At 37.2% G+C, this 20,246-nt stretch overlaps 1 protein-coding gene across 4 annotated transcripts in view; it reads right to left on the reverse strand.

Moving 5' to 3' along the window:
- The window catches only part of FAF1 (Fas associated factor 1), a 514,293-nt gene that overhangs the window by 105,247 nt on the left and 388,800 nt on the right, over positions 1 to 20,246 (reverse strand). For all 4 annotated transcript variants that reach the window (XM_042951186.1, XM_042951190.1, XM_042951187.1 and 1 more), the window contains 2 exons: positions 6,554 to 6,690; positions 1,214 to 1,302 (listed from right to left, as the gene is read on the reverse strand). In XM_042951186.1, the coding sequence (XP_042807120.1) occupies positions 1,214 to 1,302; positions 6,554 to 6,690 (226 nt within the window). The remainder of the gene's footprint in view (positions 1 to 1,213; positions 1,303 to 6,553; positions 6,691 to 20,246) is intronic.

Consider the following 20,246-nt stretch of genomic DNA (forward strand, 5'->3'; position numbering starts at 1 on the left):
TTTTAGGCTGCCTTCCAAACCCAGAAATTTTTTGACTGATATAGCAGTAATGATTACTTGAGATTATTATAGGTCCTACTAGCCATGTGATCTTGGGCAAATGAACTTAACCCTTTCGATCTTCAGCATTCTCATCTGAAAAGTGAAGATAATAGTACCAATCTGTATTAGATTATCTCTCATTTGGTCCTCAGTATCCACACTTCACCTAGCTTTTTGCCCAGGGTGGTTCTCTTGATTTTCAGCTTCTGGTTGGGTTAGGTCAGTAGGAGGTACTAGTAGGAGATCAGAGCTTGGAAGGAAAGTAAAGCTATTTCCGGGTTTCCTCTCTACCAGGACACCAATGGCTATATCCCTCTACTAGATACAGTCCTCTCCATATACCACCTTCTCTAACGCATTTAGGCCTAGGGGTAGTTAACGGCTCCTCTTTGCCCTAGAGTTTGTACTAACTATTGCTGATTTCCATAAACCCTGACCTTACCTTTATAAACAGTTCTTTTATTAAATTGTTCTCAAATAACCATGTTTGAAAGTGCCATGTGTTTTCTGCCAGAACTCTGTGGCAGAGTTTCTGTGACTCATATACAACCTCATGGGGTTGTTTTGAGATCACTTCTTAGCTCAGTGCTTAGCACATTATAAATATTCAGTAAATGTTGACTACTACTGTCATTATCAATATTGCTGTTATTATTATTTTATTTGAGGTTCCATGCTCATGCCATCTATACCAACTGAATATACTAAAGAGACTGAGAAATTCAGAATTCTGGAGATCTTTTACTAAGCCTCCCAGTGTTTCAAAAATATGTTCAAATGTAAAATCTGTTCACTCCTAATCAATCTCAATATTTAGAAAGAGTAAGAGGATCTTGAAAGTGAGTGAAAAAACCACATAGTACACAGGATTTCCTGGACTCTCGTTTCTTTTGTAAATATGCTTCGGAATTCATTTCTTGCAAATTGACCTCCTGTCACCACTCCAAATCTAGCAAAGTATAAATGTCCATAAATTTAAACAAATTGTTGGGTCTTAGGGTCATGAAAAGAAAGGACTGAAAGGTAAACTCAATGGTATAAAAGTCCTTGGTTCATCTGGAAATGCATCTTCATTATCCTTATTTATCAATCATGACATAGGCAAGCATCTCCATTTGACAAATTATCCCATCAAAATCCTATTAAAAGTCTACTTAACCTTTCATCTTACCTCATCCTTTATATCTTCCTGTTGTTGGGCTGTGAAGATCTCCATTGCAGCCATGAGTCTCATCATTAGCTCATCCACTGTTGTGTTACCTAGCAACACACGGAGATTGCCAAATTTCACATTATTAAAGTTATAATAAAATGGAAAGCCATTCTAGAATTAATCAGTAAGGAGTAACTAAAGTCTAATAAAAATTGCAGACTACTATGCTAATATCTAGTTAAAACACTTTCACATTTTCATTGAAAAGTTTCATATGTTCAATGTGAAAGAGTAAAGCAGTATACAGGCAGTTGAAATTTCAAATACAGTAGATTTGAGGGAACCATCTCTCAATGAGAAAGATTTTTCAGCACTATGAAGAAGAATGGTTAAGTCATGAGGATCAGAAGTTCTTTCAAGGTAGAAAAATGCATGTACTTAAAGATACTATCAACAACTACCATTTGTTTATATGCCAATAATTAGGCTAAATAATATATATATATATATATATATATATATATATATATATATCAGTTGGGCAAAAATATAAGTATATATATAGTATTTAGATTATATATTTATTTACAATAGAGTATATGTTACATATTTATTATAATATATTTTATATTATATATTTATATATAAATAATATATTTACATTTTATATATTATTATAATATATATTTATATATTATATATAGTATAGTACATATTATATATTTATTATTATATACAAATATATTATAGATATATTATTTATATATTATATAGTATATAGTATATATTTATTTATATCTATAGAATTTAGATTTAGATTATATATATAATCTCATTTAACCTGTACAACAATGCTTTGAAAGTATCATTATGATTTTGACTTTGAGAGCTCAAGTAACCTGTGCAATCAAGATCAAGCTGATTAAGTGGTGGGGCCAGGGTTTGAAATCAAATGAGTCTGACTCAAAAAGCCTGTTCTCTTTGCCATCTCAGTACACTATTTATTTAGAATTATCTCTTATCACTAAAAACTCTGGTGACGCAAACAGCAATTCATTTTCTGAAAAAAAAAAAAAAAAAAAAAAAAAAAAAAAAAAAAAAAAGAGTTCTTTTTTTGCCCAACTGATATTTTTCCCTTTCAGCTGCTTTTAAATGACTATACTATAAACTTTATGAGAGTACTTATTTATTTTATTTTATTTTAATCTTTTAAAGTTTTAATTTTAATTCCAGTTAGTTAATATACAATGTTATATTAGTTTTATAAGAGAGTATTTAAATATTTGATTTCCTTTTGGGGTGCTTGGGTTGCTCAGTCAGTTGAGCGTCAGACTTTGGCTAAGGTCAGGATCTCACGGTTCATGGGTTTGAGCCCCATGTCAGGCTTTGTGCTGATAGCACACAGCCTGCTTCAGATTCTCTGTCTCCCTCTCTGCCCCAACTCTGCTTGCGCACTCTCTCTCTCAAAAATAAATAGTAAAAAAATAAAAAAAAAACAAATAAATGCTTGATTTTCCTTAATGCTATTTTATTCTCTGCCCAATGCCATGACAAAAGTATAGCACATAAAGCACATATACACCATTTCTTGAATGCATTGTCCTGTTACTTGCTTTGGATACATCTACAAGAGAGAAATCCATAAGGATACATAAAGATTTGGCAATTCTTCTTTTCTTTCAAAACTACATGCAAAAGTGCCCATCTTTCTCCACGGCCTGAGAGGAGGTCTTCTTGTCCCATTGATGAAACGGGACAACAAATAGCAAGCATCCTTGCTGGTGTTATTCTAGAGTAGGGCTGGACTAACATGACCTTTCAACGGTCCTTTTCTCTATTTTCCTTATGACCACTGGCAGCAGGTTAGGGAGCATCTGTGGTCCTTAGTAAAAGAAACAATCTAAATAAATCAGTCACATCAGCACTAGTCTCTGAACAAATGAGCTAGAGAACAAATATTATCTTGGTGTGATACCATGGTAGTGAGAAAGCAGAGTTGGTTTTATAGCCACAGTTCTAACCTAACTCCACAACTTAAAAACTATATGTTCTAGTGCCTAGAAACTGCCTAGCACATGACAAGAGCTTAATTAACTATTCACTTAGTAAGCGAATAACTAAGTGAATGAGTGACTGACTATAGCTCTCTAAGGATCAATTTCCTTATCACAGAATACACAATCACTGGTAGTTATTAATTGGTATGACAAATGGAAAGAGTTTTGGAGAAACTTCAATGCAGATTTTGATACTGGGCAAATCTTTGAGTTTCCCTTTCTTATTTGCAAACTGTAGTGACTAAGACTCAATGCATGGGATATGAATTCTTATGTTGTTTATTTATTTTGAATGAGAGAGGGAGAGAGAATACCCCAAGCAGGTTCTGTGATGTCAGTGCAAAGCGTGATGCAGGCTCAATCCCACAAACTGTGTGTGACCTGAGTTGAAATCAAGAATCAGACGCTTAACTGACTAAGCCACCCAAGTGCCTAGGAATAGGACTTCTTTATGGAGGGTACTGGCCATTCATTTTCAGGCTTAAGCCTGCTTATCAACTGTGCTTCAAACCTAACTGTAAGGATTCACTGCCAAACTGGACAAGACAGAGAAAAGGGACCAATTAATGCAGTTCTGGACAAGTTTTTTCTTTATAGCCTATTGCGGTAGTTTTAAAACTTTTGTTTTCAGAACTCATTTACACCCTTAACAACTTTTGAGATCCCCAAATAATTTTTATGTGGGTTATTGTTATCAACATTTATTGTGTTAGAAATTAAAAGTTGAAATACTTAAAGCATATTTATCAATTCGTTTAAAAGTAACAATAATAAACCCATTACATGTTAGTGTAAATACCACATTTTTATGAAAAATGGCTCTATGTTCCAAATGAAAAAGTTTAGCAAGAAGAATGGTATTGTTTTAACATTTTGCAAATGTTGTTAATGTCCGGCTTAATAGACCATAACTGGATTCTCATATTTACTTGTATATTAAACCAGTTACAATATGTTGTTTTATGTCTTAGTTAATATTTATGAAGCAAATCTGGTCTCACATAGATATGTAGGTGAAAAAGAGAGGAGTATTTTAATAGATAATTGTAAATATTCTTTGATACACCTAAACTGACAAGTAGAAGTTTCTTCAAGTATGTGAAGAACTTGAAACCATTGATGAACTGTTTGTATTTTGTAATATTAAGATCCACTGACCTATCTTGCTCTTTGAATGGATCTTTAACCTATGCATGATTTTATAACATCATGCATTGGTTATGTTGAAAATATTGGTTCACTGACTTATGCATTTCTCCTCAATATTGACATACCTAATTATATGATATCAAAAAATCACATTTGTTAATCTTACAACTGATGTCATCAGAAAATTATTTAAGCTGTCAATTTTATGGTGGATGACAATGTTTTGCTTAAAAGCTCAAGTTTTATCAGTGGCAACAAGTACTATCAGTAATACCTAGGCTATTTAAGCATAGTTTGTCTCTCAGTATTTTCAAGTAAAAATGATGTTCTGTAAGGAAAAAATGACTAGTTCAGCTCAAGCAACCATACAAGTGTTTTTCTTTGAGACTACCTTTGTACTCTGAAATGCAGCAGAAATGTGTTATCCATACCTCTCATGTGTCACACAAACTATAAAAAGGGTGAAATTTAATAAAATAATTTTAAAATTGCACATAATAGAGGTAAAGAATATGCTACTGGTATAGTTTTGGTCATGACCTTGATTTGTGTGAAGGTGCCAGTAGTTTTACACAAATTTGATTTTGTGCCACCAATGCAAATGTTAGCACAGTAATAAAAAAAAAAAAAGAGGCAAAAAAGAAAAGTCTTATCACTATCATGAAAACAATTTGATGTCACGGATCCAATGAAAGGGTCCAGAGGACCTCCAGGATCCACGGAATACATTTTAAGAACCACTGACTATTATAATACTGCCTTTGACAGGGAAAACAGGAATGAAATATTATTTTCATTATCCATTTACCCTATGTAATTCATTCCCCTAGAAGATCTTCTTTAGCATTGTTTATGAAACTCAATGCTTTAGTTACAGAGCAAACATAAAATACCAGAGGTTTTATTTTGAGTTTTAAAGGCACTAGAATTCACACCATGCCCCGACATCACATTATCCACTATAGAACTTTTAACTGAAATACAGGTAGAAATAAAGTATCTCAGGGCCACCTGGGTGGCTCAGTCAGTTAAGTGACCGACTCTTGGTTTCAGCTCAGGTCATAACCTCATGGTTAGTGAGTTCGAGCCCTACATTGGACTCTGCACTGACAGCCCAGAGAGCCTGCCTGAGATTCTCTCTCTCCCACTCTCTCTGTCTCTCCTCCACTAGTGCTCTCTCCCTCTCAAAATAAACTTAAAAAAAAAAGAAAGAAAGTATCTCAGACACAAGCTTTAGCTTGGGGCATGCGAAACATCTTTTCACTATGGCATAGGAAAGATATACTGTTTTCAATTTAAGCTATGTTCTAAATAATAATTTTATAATAATCCTTGGGGTATATCAGTAACAGTTTTATAAAAAATCAGTCACTGTTTTTGTTTGTAAAGAGTATGCTATGTGATTAAACTTACAGGCATCCTATAGCTTCATGCCTTAGCACTGTATCCTAACACGGATTCACACAAATAAGGGGTACCAGCAACCACTGTGTGAACAATTGATTTATAATACCCAGTCACTGGCTTTTCTAGATAACTAAAGATCAGCATTTCTTTCAATTAATCAACATTACAGCAAGAAATCAATATATGTATAAAAAATGTCATGTTTGACAAGTGATTATGACTTAATTGTTGGAGAATTTAGCAGTTCTGAACAATTAACATGATTATGCTATGTCCCAAGGGTTGTACAATTTTATTAAGAAATTTCTGTTGGTGGGGCACCTGGGTGGCTCAGTTGGTTCAGTGTCTGACTTCAGCTCAGGTCATGATCTCACAGTTCATGAGTTTGAGCCCCACGTCGGGCTCTGTGCTGACAGCTCGGAGCCTGGAGCCTGCTTCAGATTCTGTGTCTCCTTCTCTCTCTCCCCCTCCCCTGCTGGCACTCTGTCTCTCTCAAAAATAAATAAACATTAAAAAAATGTTTTTAAATAAAAAAAAAGAAATTTCTGTTGGAATTTAATGCAGCGTATTTCATTTTTCATAGAACCTGTACTTTTTGAAGATGTTCTTTTTTAGGATATTCTATGTTTTAAAATACAAAGATGTTCACCAATATAGAGAATTACTTTCAACTTTGATGGTAAATATTATAAGGTTATCTCATACACAAGAAGACACTCTACTCCCTTTGTGACAGGTACTTTACCTTGTATCACATTTAACACTTCATTAGATGAACGCTTTCCCATAATAATCAGAAAAAGTGGAAACTGATCTGTTTTTTGAGTCCGAATGGTTTGTGCCACAACACTGCCAAAATGTCTATTGCACATTGTCAGAAATCTAAAATGAGACAAAAGTCAAAGTCAATTTCATTTCGGAGTTTAATAAACTTACTAGTTCCCCAACAAAAAACTCACTGTTTTACTAATTATGTTACAAATAGCCTGTCTGTTATCAGTACATACAGTCCTGCTATACAGAGTTTTCAACAATATCTTAAATGATACAGAAATAATTATCATACAGGAAAGCAGGCAGCAAGCCCTAAATGCTGGCTGGAGGCTGAGAGAATAGGATTCTTAGTCTTAAACATTGCAAGCTATACTGCCCCAAACAATGAGAAAAACAAACAAAATGAATTTTAAGAGGAAAGAATTTCTTAAATAGGACAAATACCGTGTGGTACAAAGTTAAATTGACTGGCAGCATCCTAGACTAAACAGGATTTAGCAACATTTTCACAAGTCTTTAGAATCAAGAATTGTACTTTAGAATTGTGTTTTTTCCAGTAGTAGTGGGCCTTCTAGTTTCATACTTACCATGAGATAAAAATAATAATTCTAAGCTTTTGACCAAAAAAGCTCAGAGATATTAGCATACTGAAGTCTAGCATTAGTATTCTTAACACGATCTGGAATAAATGAAAAAACTGATAAAGCTTTTCTCTTCTATTAGAGGACTGTTTGAAATTAGCATTTCTTTCAAGAGAAAAGGGTAGCTTATGATATGTTTTCAGATCTGATGGTAAAAAGTAAATGTCATAATAATAATGAATTATGAAAGACCAAATGCAAATATAGAATGCTTTAATAAGATCCAATTTAATAAAGTCTGTAAAAATAATGGACTTTTAATAACACAGGTCACAAAAGGCAAAACAGTGGAAATTCTGGGGACTAGCCACTGGTACTGGCTTATTAATTCTTAATTATGTTCATGAAAGGCAACTTAAATCGTGTGTTTTCTTATGCCTTATGATAATATTTTAGGTAACAACTCCTCTGAAATGTATGTTCTAGCTGATGAGCAAAATCCTGTTGTCACATGCATTAGAAGGTAAATCTATTTGAAAAGACAAACGGCATTAAAATGTCATGTGCTCAGATTCATTTGATATCCAAATTCAAAACAGAATCAAACCTCTTAATTTTTAAAGCCCATATATCTCTTGTCTATAGAAATTCATTCCAGAAATTTAGGCTGAATCCTCCACAAAACCTGTGCTGTGACTACAGGAAGTAGACCATGTTAAGGGCCACGAGAGCTGTCAGCAAGAGTGTCAAGGCAAGTTAGCACCACAGCAATAAGTTCACTGGGAGGCAGTTTCATATATATATTTAGAGCAGCAATAACCAGATCTCATGGCAATTTGAAATGACAAGGCCCTAAGAAATCAATTGTTGGCCATGAAATATCAGTGCTCCCATGAAAATTCAGATCTTCACATTCCAGAACTATTATACAATAAAAGGTGCTCAAGCAGCCTAAGCCTCCAGTACAAAATTTCACACTCATATAGTTTTAATTCATCAATGGAGATGTGTAGATCAAGACACTAGAACGTTAGGATGTCATTTTTCTTTCTGCTGTTACTAAAATATTTGAGGTCAATCTTGACCCTGATTTGATTGTTGGCAACCTCTGAATTTAAAAATGTCAAAAAACAGCTGGAATGTCATTCCTTACAAAAGGGAGAAAATAAGTCCTTGTTGCTTTCACACCAATGGATTAAGTGGATATCACAGTAGATGCCCATCATAGCACTAGCCTCACAAGTGTATTAAATACTACCTAAACAGGATACCCCCAAAAAAGGAAGGGAAGAAAGAAGCCAGGAAGGAAGGAAGGAGAAAAGAGAGAAAGCAGGCAGACACGCTGGTTAGCTTAGTGGTTTAAAGTATTCAATTTCAAGACAATTTGCCTGGAAATTGTGTACTTCCCAAATTGTCATTTTATGAAAACGAGCTAGAAGGGAAAATAATTATGAAAATAGAGGTAACTTCTTGAGTTTAAATTAATACACAACACACATTTCAAAACTTCACAAAGTGTATTCAAGAGAAATACAGCCTTCAAAGGCACATTAGCTGTTCAATTAACTATAAAAAACAACAAAGTGATCAGTTTTCTAGCAGGTATTGGCAAATCATTCTAATGTTTTGGAAGTTGTGGAGAAATACACAGGAATCCCGCAGCCAGTTGATGCTTTCTAGTGGCCTTAACTAACAATTTGTTCTAATCAAAGAGAGACTTTGTTAAATTTTTAATTAATCTAATTAATCTTCCTAAGATCTGAATCATGTTTACTTTGAGATTTTCAAATTACAATCAATGAGAGCATATAGGGCCAATGGACAGCCAAGTCCCAAATTACAAAATTCCTGCTTGTCAGTTCCTTCTATTACAATTTACAAGAACTTCGTCACACAGATATCACATCCTTCTCATGGCTAGGAGACTCCATTTCTTCCTCTCAACATCTATTCACAGCACAAAGTTACCATTCATAGCATACTACCAACAGCAAAAATCCATTTCAGAACATTAGCACAAAAACAGACAAGGGAAAAACAAATTGTTTCAAGAAAAAAAATGTGGTTTTCAGAATTGTGTGGCATTTTCTTCCCTTTTAAAGAGCTAAAAGTGTGCCAGTGCATCTAATGGCAGCACCAAACTTGTCAGCCTAACTGCATACAGTGTTCAAGAGAGTCAGGTGTCACAAAGGGATAAATGGTTTCCACAACAATTGGATTCCTACAATCTCAAACCCAGAAGGGGAAGCAATGGCAACTGTTCCCTGGCAAGGAGAAATGGCTTTGTTTTTTAATTATAAAAGCTTTAAATAAATGAAACAATTTACTCCTCATATATCTAATTAAGAGGAATCAACCCCCCAAAACAAAAAGCTAAAGTGACAAATTTAAAAGACAAAGAATGAAGGTGGGAGGAAGGGAGGTAAGGAGGAAGGGGAAGAAGAAGGAAAGGTTGAGAAAATGAATGAAGAGAAAACAGTTAATCACAAATCAAGTATAATAAAGCAATTCATTGGTGGGGGCTGGGTGATGGTAGTGGTGGGGGAAGTGAGTGAGAAGTCTCAAACTTTGGCCTTGCTGATGAAACAAAATATAATTAGTAGCTCATATTCACCAGTTCTTGCTCTTAGAAATCTAAAATTAGATACAATCTTATCTTTTAATCTAAAGTTTGGGAAGAAAAAAAGCAGAACATCTAATGGCTAGCATATATTAATCATTAGTAAAATTTTCAGTCTCTGAAGCATAGTACTTTTCTATGTTGCTAATGGAAACCAGGATTACTAATAAATCAGATATGGGAAAAAGTAATCTCATTTTAATTCAAAACAGGATATAGTTTAGTTTCTCTCAATCAAATTCATAATTAAATGAGTCACTGACTTTTACTAAGTTGTACTCCAGTATAAGATACATAATAGAAGAAACACAGCAATTTAGGAATGGTGAGATTCCACAAACATTTACTATCTACTGTATACCAGATAATACAAAAGGATGCACATCTGATAAAAAATGGAGGCTAAAAACTGCTAATGACTCTGTGAGGCTTCCTGATTATTACATTTCAATATGTAATATTGAGGTTCCCAAGGAACCTCAGATGTAAAATGGGAGTAATACTTACATTTAAAACATTTATATTATTGTAAGATACAAAAAGCATCAGAATTATGTTCAAAATATGGTATCCCTTCAAATTGGTAGCTATTTTATTACTAATTGCATAATGATATTTAACATTTTTATCATAACTATACTTTCAGGATTAAAATAAAAGCTTTTGGGGTGCCTAGGTGGCTCAGTTGGCTAAGCATCTGACTTTAGTTCAGGTCATGATCTCATGGTTTGTGAGTTTGAGCCCTGTGTTGGGCTCTGTGCTGACAGCTTGGAGCCTGGAGCCTGCTTCAGATTCGGTGTCATCCTCTCTTTCTCTTTCCTTCCCCCGCTTATGCTCTGTCTCTGTCTCTTTCTGTCACTCAAAATAAGTAAACATTTAAAAATTTAAAAAAGAATCAAAAAACAAAAAAAAATCAAATGATAGCTTATACCTAGGGGCTAACACTGAAAGATTTAAAAATATATATATATTTTTTTTAACGTTTATTTTTGAGACAGAGAGAGACAGAGCATGAATGGAGGAGGGTCAGAGAGAGAGGGAGACACAGAATCGGAAACAGGCTCCAGGCTCCGAGCTGTCAGCACAGAGACCAACGCGGGGCTTGAACTCACGGACCGCGAGATCATGACCTGAGCTGAAGTCAGACGTTCAACCGACTGAGCCACCCAGGCGCCCCAGAAAGATTTTTTGCATAGTAAGAATTGTTGACTAAAATCCAAAATAGTCACTGGTTTTATTTTCATTTAGAGAATGAAAGGGGAAGTATTAATATTTGGAAAATAAGAAAAGACATGATGCTACAGCTGTGTAATACTACAAAACCTTACACATTTAAAAGTGGATATGATAGGCACAACACAATTATGTAGCTAAATGCAATCAGAGTCTGTTTTCCCAAACTTACTCATCTCTAATAAAAAAAAAATGAAGTAAAACAAAAAGGAAACAGAACTATAATCACTATTAAAAAATGTATTTACTGGGGCACGTGGGTGGCTCAGTCAGTTAAGCATCCGATTTTGGCTCAGGTCGTGATCTCACCTTCGTGAGTTCGAGCCCCGTGTCAGGCTCTGTGCTGACAGCTCAGGGCCTGAAGCCTGCTTCTGATTCTGTGTCTCCCATCCCTCAGCTCCTCCCGTGCTCACATTGTCTCTCTCTCAAAATAAAGATTAAAAAAAATTTTTTTTAAATGTATTTATGTTTAGCAGTGTTAAGTGATTTAAAACCAAGAATCAGTATTAAAATTTCTGGCTGCTTACCCTTGAGCCATTAAACTAACATTAATTGTCTTTCTGATAAAGTGTGAACCATTTCTTCAAAATGAGAGGTTACTAAGCAGAAGATATTCATGTTCAACAGTGCTATGGGACTTCTCCAATATTACCAAATAGTTTAAGGCAGAATCTATGTATACATTTCCTTAGCTATAGCTGCTAATTTTATACTACTTCTTAAGTTACTTTGGTTTAAGGTTCTTCTCTTTATTTATTAAAAAAATTTTAATGCTTATTTATTTTTGAGAGAGAGAGAGAGAGGCAGAGAAAGAGGGGAACAGAGGACCTGAAGCAGGCTCCATGCTGATAGCAGAGAGCCCAATGTGGGGCTCAAACTCACAAACCATGAGATCATGACCTGAGCTGAAATCATGAGTTGGACACTTAACAAACTGAGTCACCCAGACACTCCAAAGTCTCTTCCCTTTAAAACAGACCAAACAAGCTGTTTTTGCTAGAGTAATAATCCTCATTACTCACACATGTGCATACATGTGGGTTTGTTTAACCACATTTATGCATATCAGTAGAAAAACCAGAACATAAAAGAAAGAACCCTTGAGATCATCTGCCTATCTAGCCATTCTTTCTTCTGCTTTTCCCTTTAATAAGAAAATTAAAGCCAAGGTCCTTTAATGTGTGAAGTGAGACTTATCAAGTTACTAGCACTGCCAAGCATACCAAAATCAGACCAAAGAGTTTTGTTTCCTACTGCAACACCATTTCCACGTCTGCATGCCTATCCCATTGTTTAGCTCAGTTCTGGAGTTTGTATTGGGAATGATCTTCAGCACCTCTGGTACACCCTTTGTCCTTTGAGGGTAGTTTTGATTTTTGGAAATAGTCTTAAGTATGATTCAAACTGAGTGAGGAAAAGGTATGTGACTAAGCTGGGGGACACTGATTATACAGGCCGTGATCTTTAAGCTTTAATGGCTTAGGAATCACCTAGGGAGTTTGTTTATTTTGGAGAGAGAGTGAGAGGGAGCGAGAGAATCTTAAGTCCTGACATGGGGCTTGATCCCACAACCTTAGGATCATGACCTGGGCCGAAATTGAGCCGGATGCTCAACTGACTGAGCCCCATTTTAAAAGGCAGGTTCCTCAGCCCCATTCCCCAGAGATTCTGATTCAGTAGATCTGGGGAAAGGCCCAGGAAACTGCCCATGTTAATAAGCTGCCAACCCACATCAGGTGATTTTTATATTAGGGGTTAATGGACTACACTGAGAAACACATTTTCAGGGCACAGGACTGCTTTCCTTGTAAAGCTTTAAGCTGTCTCTGAATGAAGTTCTTAAGGAAGTTGTCCCCAAAATGTTTTGGACAATGGCAGCTTCAGTGGACCATGTGTCTAGTCTCCTGGGGTGAAGACCATGTTGAAGATGTTAATTCTCACTTGTTCGTGTGAGCTGCAATGTCTCTATGAGACAACTAAAAATACTCCTAAAGCCTGTGAGCTACAGGTGATAGAGGAAAAACAAAGCAGGGAAAGGGAGCCTGCAATACAAAAGAGTCTCACTGAAAAGTTGGTATTTGGTCAAAGACTCAAAAGAGGTGAAGGAGGAAGTGAAACACGTATCTCTGGGAAGAGAATTTCAGGCAGAAAGAACAGCAAATACCAACACCTCGATAGCATATTTTAAAGGTAAAAATAAGGTTAGTATAGCTGGAGCAGAGTGAAGCATAAAAAACAAAACTGATAGTTTTGACTATTTCTATATGGTAAAAAATAGCTTAACAAGGCCAAAAGATAAATGATGAACAGGGGAAAAAATTCTGAATTTCAAACCACAGAAAAAGGGCAAAGTTCCCTAATATACAGAACTCTTACAAAACAATAAGGAAAAGATCAACAAACAATATATAAAGACAGCTCCCAGAAATGGAAATAGCAGTGGCTCATAAACATGTGAAAAGACACTCAAAATAACTCAAAATGAGTTAACTTCTAATTAAAGCTACACTAAGAGGGGTGCCTGGCTGGCTCAGTGGGTGGAGCATGTGACTCTTGATCTAGGGATCATGAGTTTGAGCCCCATGTTGGTTGTGGAGATTACTTAAATAAATAAATAAATAAACTTAAAAAAATAAAGCTACACTAAGAAACTATTTTTCATCTGTCAGCTTAATAAAGCAAGTATTGTACACTGTTAGACGGAGTGAAATTTGTGCCAACTCGCTTGTGGGCAATTTGCCAGTATCTATGAAAATTAAAAATACACACATACTCTTTTTTTTTCTTCCAAGTTTTAATTTAAATTCCAGTTAGTTAACATACAGTGTAATATTATTTTCAGGTGTAGGATTTAGTGAGTCATCACTTACATACAACACCCAGTGCTCATCGCATGTGCTCTGCTTAATCCCCATCACCTATTTAACCCATCTCCCCCGCCCACCTCCCCTGCAGCAACCCTCAGTGTTCTCTATAGTTAAAAGTCTGTTTTATGGTTTGCCTCTCTCTTTTCCCCTATGTTCATCTGTTAAAAAATACACACATACTCTTAACCTAGCACTCCTACATTTGGGAATTTAGTTTAGATATGTTTTTATGTAGGAAATCACCTATGTGTACTCTTACTACAGAACTGTAATACTGGATGCCCATCAGTAGGATCTCATTAAATAAATTATAGTATCTTTGGAAATTTAAAGGGATATTTATCCATAAAGCAGAAAGTGTTCTTTATGAACTGATATGGAATATCTTTAACATATAATGTTAGAGAGGATCCTGGGAAGATGGCGGCATAGGAGGACGCTGGGCTCACCGTGCGTCCTGCTGATCACTTAGATTCCACCTACACCTGCCTAAATAACCCAGAAAACCGCCAGAACACTAGCAGAACGGAGTCTCCGGAGCCAAGTGCAGACGAGAGGCCCACGGAAGAGGGTAGGAAGGGTAGAGAGGCAGTGCACACTCCACGGACTGGTGGGAGGGAGCCGGGGCGGAGGGGCGGCCCGCCGGCCAAGCAGAGCCCCTGAGTCTGGCTTGCAAAAGTGGAGGGGCCGGACGGAGTGTGTTCGGACAGCAAGCGGGACTTGACATCTGGAAGGTTATAAGCTAACAGCTCTGCTTGGAGAACGGGAGGGCTGGAGGACAACGGGAGGGAGAGTTGTTGAGCCCTGGACGACAGAGCTCAGCTTGGTGGGGAACAAAGGCCCTCGCCAGAGCCATCTCCCTCGCCCATCCCCCAGCCAAAATCCCAAAGGGAACTGGTTCCTGCCAGGGAACTTGCTTGCACCACGCAAACATCCAACGCTGTACTTCTGCGGATCCATCCCTCTGGCGGGTCTGACTCCCTCCTGGTGCCGCAGGGCCCCTCCCGAAGTGGATCTCCGAAGGAAAAGCGAGCTGAGCCTGCCCCTCCTGCCCCTGTGCACCTTGCCGATCCACCCCAGCTAATACACCAGATCCCCAGCACCACAAGCCTGGCAGTGTGCAAGTAGCCCAGACGGGCCACGCCACCCCACAGTGAATCCCGCCCCTAGGAGAGGGGAAGAGAAGGCACACACCAGTCTGACTGTGGCCCCAGCGGTGGGCTGGGGGCAGACATCAGGTCTGACTGCGGCCCCGTCCACCAACGCAAGTTATTCAAGACAGCACAGGGGAAGTGCCCTGCAGTCCTGCACCACTCCAGGGACTATCCAAAATGACGAAATGGAAGAATTCCCTTCAGAAATATGTCCAGGAAATAACAACAGCTAACGAACTGATCAAAAATGATTTAAACAATATAACAGAAAGTAAATTTAGAATAATAGTCATAAAATTAATCGCTGGGCTTGAAAACAGTATAGAGGACAGCAGAGAATCTCTTGCTACAGAGATCAAGGGACTAAGGAACAGCCAGGAGGAGCTAAAAAATGCTATCAACGAGCTGCAAAATAAAATGGAGACAACTACGGCTCGGATTGAAGAGGCAGAAGAGAGAATAGGTGAACTAGAAGATAAAATTACGGAAAAAGAAGAAGCTGAGAAAAAGATAAGAAAATCCAGGAGTATGAGGGGAAAATTAGAGAACTAAGTGATGCACTAAAGAGAAATAATCTATGCATAATTGGTATTCCAGAGGAGGAAGAGAGAGGGAAAGGTGCTGAAGGGGTACTTGAAGAAATTATAGCTGAGAACTTCCCTGAACTGGGGAATGAAAAAGGCATTGAAATCCAAGAGGCACAGAGAACTCCGTTCAGACGTAACTTGAATCGATCTTCTGCACGACATATCATAGTGAAACTGGCAAAATACAAGGATAAAGAGAAAATTCTGAAAGCAGCTAGGGATAAACGTACTCTAACATATAAAGGGAGACCAATAAGACTCATGACGGATCTCTCTACTGAAACTTGGCAGGCCAGAAAGGAATGGCAGGAGATCTTCAATGTGATGAACAGAAAAAAAAAATATGCAGCCGAGAATCCTTTATCCAGCAAGTCTGTCATTTAGAATAGGAGAGATAAAGGTCTTCCCAAACAAACAAAAACTGAAGGAATTCGTCACCACTGAACCAGCCCTACAAGAGATCCTAAGGGGGATCCTGTGAGATAAAGTACCAGAGACATCGCTACAAGCATGAAACCTACGGACATCACAATGACTCTAAACCCATATCTTTCTATAATAACACTGAATGTAAATGGACTAAATGCTCCAACCAAAAGACATAGGGTATCAGAATGGATAAAAAAACAAGACCCATCATTTGCTGTCTACAAGAGACTCATTTTAGACCTGAGGACACCTTCAGATTGAGAGTGAGGGGATGGAGAACTATTTATCATGCTACTGGAAGCCAAAAGAAAGCTGGAGTAGCCATACTTATATCAGACAAACTAGACTTTAAATTAAAGGCTGTAACAAGAGATGAAGAAGGGCATTATATAATAATCACAGGGTCTATCCATCAGGAAGAGCTAACAATTATAAATGTTTATGTGCCGAATACGGGAGCTCCCAAATATATAAAACAATTACTCACAAACATAAGCAACCTTATTGATAAGAATGTGGTCATTGCAGGGGACTTTAACACTCCACTTACAGAAATGGATAGATCATCTAGACACACGGTCAATAAAGAAACAAGGGCCCTGAATGATACATTGGATCAGATGGACTTGACAGATATATTTAGAACTCTGCATTCCAAAGCAACAGAATATACTTTCTTCTCGAGTGCACATGGAACATTCTCCAAGATAGATCACATATTGGGTCACAAAACAGCGCTTCATAAGTACACAAGAATTGAAATCATACCATGCATACTTTCAGACAACAATACTATGAAGCTTGAAATCAACCACAGGAAAAAGTCTGGAAAACCTGCAAAAGCATGGAGGTTAAAGAACACCCTACTAAAGAATGAATGGGTCAACCAGGCAATTAGAGAAGAAATTAAAAAATAGATGGAAACAAATGAAAATGAAAATACAACAATCCAAACACTTTGGGATGCAGCGAAGGCAGTCCTCAGAGGAAAATACATTGCAATCCAGGCCTATGTCAAGAAACAAGAAAAGTCCCAAATACAAAATCTAACAGCACACCTAAAGGAAATAGAAGCAGAACAGCAAAGACAGCCTAAATCCAGCAGAAGAAGAGAAATAAAATAAACAATATAGAATCTAAAAAAACTGTAGAGCAGATCAACGAAACCAAGAGTTGGTTTTTTGAAAAAATGAACAAAATTGATAAACCTCTAGGCAGGTTTCTCAAAAAGAAAAGGGAGATGACCCAAATAGATAAAATCATGAATGAAAATGGAATGATTACAACCAATCCCTCAGAGATACAAGCAATTATCAGGGAATACTATGAAAAATTATATGCCAACAAACTGGACAACCTGGAAGAAATGGACAAATTCCTAAACACCCACACACTTCCAAAACTCAAACAGGAGGAAATAGAAAGCTTGAACAGACCCATAACCAGCGAAGAAATTGAATCAGTCATCAAAAATCTCCCAACAAATAAGAGTCCAGGACCAGATGGCTTCCTAGGGGAGTTCTACCAGACATTTAAAGCAGAGATAATACCTATCCTTCTCAAGCTATTCCAAAAAATAGAAAGGGAAGGAAAACTTCCAGACTCATTCTATGAAGCCAGTATTACTTTGATTCCTAAACCAGACAGAGACCCAGTAAAAAAAGAGAACTACAGGCCAATATCCCTGATGAATATGGATGCAAAAATTCTCAGTAATAATACTAGAAAATCGAATTCAACAGCATATAAAAAGAATTATTCACCATGATCAAGTGGGATTCATTCCTGGGCTGCAGGGCTGGTTCAACATTCGCATATCAATCAATGTGACACATCACATTAAGAAAAGAAAAGATAAGAACCATATGATCCTGTCAAGTGATGCAGAAAAGGCCTTTGACAAAATTCAGCAACCTTTCTTAATAAAAACGCTTGAGAAAGTCGGGATAGAAGGAACATACTTAAAGATCATAAAAGCCATTTATGAAAAGCCCACAGCTAACATCATCCTCAATGATGGGGAGGATCAATGGGGAAAACTGAGAGCTTTTTCCCTGAGATCAGGAACACGACAGGGATGTCCACTCTCACCGCTGTTGTTTAACATAGTGTTGGAAGTTCTAGCATCAGCAATCAGACAACAAAAGGAAATCAAAGGCATCAAAATTGGCAAAGATGAAGTTAAGCTTTCACTTTTTGCAGATGACATGATATTATACATGGAAAATCCGATAGATTCTACCAGAAGTCTGCTAGAACTGATACATGAATTTTGCAAAGTTGCAGGATACAAAATCAATGTACAGAAATCAGTTGCATTCTTATACACTAATAATGAAGCAACAGAAAGATAAATAAAGAAACTGATCCCATTCACAATTGCACCAAGAAGCATAAAATACCTAGGAATAAATCTAACCAAAGATGTACAAGATCTGTATGCTGAAAACTATAGAAAGCTTATGAAGGAAATTGAAGAAGATATAAAGAAATGGAAAAAAATTCCATGCTCATGGATTGGAAGAATAAATATTATCAAAATGTCAATACTACCCAAAGCTATCTACACATTCAATGCAATCCCAATCAAAATTGCACCAGCATTCTTCTCGAAACTAGAACAAGCAATCCTAAAATTCATATGGAACCACAAAAGGTCCCAAACAGCCAAAGTAATTTTGAGGAAGACCAAAGCAGGAGGCATCACAATCCCAGACTTTAGCCTCTACTACAAAGCTGTCATCATCAAGACAGCATGGTTTTGGCACAAAAACAGACACATAGACCAATGGAATAGAATAGAAACCCCAGAACTAGACCCACAAAAGGATGGCCAACTAATCTTTGACAAAGCAGGAAAGAATATCCGATGGAAAAAAGACAGTCTCTTTAACAAATGGTGCTGGGAGAACTGGACAGCAGCATGCAGAAGAATGAAACTAGACCACTTTCTCACACCATTCACAAAAATAAACTCAAAATGGATAAAGGACCTGAATGTGAGACAGGAAACCATCAAAACCCTAGAGGAGAAAGCAGGAAAAGACCTCTCTGACCTCAGCTGCAGCAATTTCTTACTTGACACATCCCCAAAGGCAAGGGAATGAAAAGCAAAAATGAACTATTGGGACCTCATGAAGATAAAAAGCTTCTGCACAGCAAAGGAAACAACCAACCAAACTAAAAGGCAACCAACGGAATGGGAAAAGATATCTGCAAATGACATATCGGACAAAGGGCTAGTATCCAAAATCTATAAAGAGCTCACCAAACTCCACACCCGAAAAACAAATAACCCAGTGAAGAAATGGGCAGAAAACATGAATAGACACTTCTCTAAAGAAGACATCTGGATGGCCAACAGGCACATGAAAAGATGCTCAACATCACTCCTCATCAGGGAAATACAAATCAAAACCACACTCAGATACCACCTCACACCAGTCAGAGTGGCTAAAATGAACAAATCAGGAGACTATAGATGCTGGAGAGGATGTGGAGAAACGGGAACCCTCTTGCACTGTTGGTGGGAATGCAAACTGGTGCAGCCACTCTGGAAAACAGTGTGGAGGTTCCTCAAAAAATTAAAAATAGACCTATCCTATGACCCAGCAATAGCACGGCTAGGAATTTACCCAAGGGATACAGGAGTACTGATGCATAGGGGCACTTGTACCCCATGTTTATAGCAGCACTCTCAACAATAGCCAAATGATGGAAAGAGCCTAAATGTCCATCAACTGATGAATGGATAAAGAAATTGTGGTTTATATACAGAATGGAGTACTTCGTGGCAATGAGAAAGAATGAAATATGGCCCTTTGTAGCAACGTGGATGGAACTGGAGAGTGTTATGCTGAGTGAAATAAGTCCTACAGAGAAAGACAGATACCATATGGTTTCACTCTTATGTGGATCCTGAGAAACGTAACAGAAACCCATGGGGGAGGGGAAGGAAAAAAAAAAAAGAGGTTAGAGTGGAAGAGAGCCAAAGCATAAGAGACTCTTAAAAACTGAGAACAAACTGAGGGTTGATGGGGGGTGGGAAGGAGGGGAGGGTGGGTGATGGGTATTGAGGAGGGCACCTTTTGGGATGAGCACTGGGTGTTGTATGGAAACCAATTTGACAATGAACTTCATATACTGAAAAAAAAACATATAATGTTAGTGGAAAAAGCAAGATGTTGAATGGT

This window comes from Panthera leo, chromosome C1, assembly GCF_018350215.1.
Source record: "Panthera leo isolate Ple1 chromosome C1, P.leo_Ple1_pat1.1, whole genome shotgun sequence".
Taxonomy (NCBI): domain Eukaryota; kingdom Metazoa; phylum Chordata; class Mammalia; order Carnivora; family Felidae; genus Panthera; species Panthera leo.